At 33.9% G+C, this 2500-nt stretch overlaps 1 protein-coding gene across 1 annotated transcript in view; it reads right to left on the bottom strand.

The window, feature by feature from the left end:
- Positions 1-2500, bottom strand: part of LOC112509834 (AP2-like ethylene-responsive transcription factor BBM1) — a 12872-nt gene that overhangs the window by 5729 nt on the left and 4643 nt on the right. Inside the window, exons 6-7 of the mRNA XM_025115013.1 lie at positions 1596-1684; positions 1-24 (exon numbers count right to left, since the gene is read on the bottom strand). The exon at positions 1-24 is cut by the window's left edge and continues 50 nt beyond it. Coding sequence (XP_024970781.1) covers positions 1-24; positions 1596-1684 — 113 coding nt within the window. The remainder of the gene's footprint in view (positions 25-1595; positions 1685-2500) is intronic.

Below are 2500 nucleotides of genomic sequence, written 5' to 3'. Positions count from 1 at the left end.
GACCTCCTTCTCGTAGTTGCTAATCTACACAGTTATACGACGTTCGAATTAATTAAAACAGTATTAATTAAAACCATAAAATAAGCAAATGTATTTTGATGTTTAGACACATTCCCCTTAAAAAAGGGAAATTGGAGTTTGTGGGAGGAAACAAGCATTGTTTTATGTTGCACCTTAGAAAGTGTCCTCCAACAAAATAAAATAATCAAATTAAATCAATTCAAAATTACTTGCGTAACCAGTTGAAGTATTAATTGGTTACCATGTTGATGTGGTATCCAACTCAGTATTATTTGCTATTCAACCTAATTTCGTCACATCACTTCCTACATCAGCATGGTAACTTGTTAATGCTTCAACCGGTTACTCGGTTACTTAAATGTTTAAAACTTTACATCTTATGTACCAAAATGGAAGTTTTGAAAACACGTTGTTTTAAATAGGAATCAAGTTAAAGTACATTACTTTTTCATGCAATTTGTTCTATAAAAAATACATGGGAAAGAAAACTGAAAAATCAAAGAAGAGAACGAAGCTATATATATATATATATATATATATAGCCTCTTGAACCACGACTTTAGCTAGAAGAGCAGAAGAAAAAACCGAAACAATTGCAAAAAGAAAATGCAATCACTTCTACAAAATTTGGTTTATAGGACGCCCCCAAATTTTAAGCGTTCCAATAGACCGTTTTATAAGACTTGATTTATAGGATCAAAATTTAAAGCGTCCTATCTAAATGCGTTGTAATAAATTTATATGACGCTTTTGGATGTCTTAACAAGTTTTTAAGACATTTTTAATATAAAGCGTTGCATTAGCAACTTTATAGCCCCCACCTCCATAGCCATAGCATGGAGGAGCCCCCTTTGTGGTAAACGGGAAACCTGACTCTCAAAAGTGTCCTTATAAACTCAATTTTTATAGGACAATTTTTCAAATAGTGTCTTATAATTAAAGTTGCTAATAGGGCGCTTTATATTAAAAGTGTCATAAAAAACTTATTACAACTTAAAAAACGTCATATAAACTTATTACAACGCTTTTAGATAAGACACTTTATTTTTTGGTCCTATAAACTGAGTCTTATAAAGAGGTCTATTAGGACGCTTAGGAATTGAGAGCGTCCAATAAACCCGATTTTGTTATAGTGAATGACGTACACGAATCAGACACACACATAGTCGTCAAAAGACCAAATAAACCAAAAGAACCGAGTAAACACGAGTTAAAGCTTCAGTAAATTTAAACTGTAAAGTCCAACGATTTTTAACGCATTTTTCTTAGGGCCCCTTTACCAAATGTTTACCCGGGTAAGCGCTTACAAACTCATATTACCTTACCAGAAGAATATGGTAAGGACCAGGATTCTTACTCGGTAAGAGCAAGACAAGGACCAAGAGTCTTTACCCGGTAAGTGAGGGCGACGACTCTTACAATGGTAAGCGCTTACTGAGTAAATTGTTGCATACGGTAACGTTTTGGTGGACTAAAATCTTACCCGATAAGTAAGTATTAGTGTTAAATTTTACCATTATACGCTTATCGGATAAGTGTTTGATAAATGACCGATTGATTTTCAAAAAACTTACAGGAAAATTTGTAGTTGTAGTGGTGCCCCAATACTTCAAAGCAGCTAAATCATAAGCTCTTGCAGCCTTATCTTCTTTATCATAACCTCCTGTAATAACATAACCCTAATTAATATTACACAATCTTTACAAGAAAATACAAGAACCCAGAAACCCGATTTTTTTTATTAACCTGGATATCCAACCCGTTATGCAAGTCGACTAATCTCACGTGATCACCTGCTTTATGGGTAGTCCGAAATCACCGCATTTGAACCTTCGTGGCCATAAAGGGATTTTCAAATGCGGTGACTCCGGGCTACCCGCAAAGCAGGTGGTCGCTCTGGGATTAGTCGACTTGCATAGCGGGTTAGATATCTAGGTTAATCAAAAAAATATCGAAAATAAAAATACCCTTTTTCTAAAAATATAGTAATTAAAATATAGGACAAATTGCATGAAAAAGTAACGTACTTTAACTTGATTCTTATTTTGGGTAATGTAATTTCAAAACTTCCAGTTTGGTGCCTAAGATGTAAAGTTTTGAGCATTTAAGTACTTGGATAACGCCTTGAAGCATTAACCAGTTACCATGCTGATGAGGTATCCAACTCAATATTATTTGCTACTCAACCCAATTTCATTTCATCACTGGTCACATCAGCATGGTAACCGGTTAATGCTTCAACGGTTACCCGGGTACTTAAATGTTTAAAACTTTACAATTTATGTACCAAAATGAAAGTTTTAAAAATACATCTATACTATATTATAATGCATTTGGCTAAAACTCTTAAAAACTCTTAAACTCTTAAAACTCTTAAACCCGTTCATCCCTAACCAATTTCATCCCTATCCGATTTCATCCCATAACTGAATTCGTGTAACTAACTGCAGATAAACACAATCAAATACAGGATAAACAT

This window comes from Cynara cardunculus (assembly GCF_001531365.2).
Source record: "Cynara cardunculus var. scolymus isolate 2C chromosome LG 3, CcrdV1, whole genome shotgun sequence".
NCBI lineage: Eukaryota > Viridiplantae > Streptophyta > Magnoliopsida > Asterales > Asteraceae > Cynara > Cynara cardunculus.
Note: the sequence above shows the minus strand (reverse complement) of the source record. Positions and strands in the feature narration are given on the sequence as shown.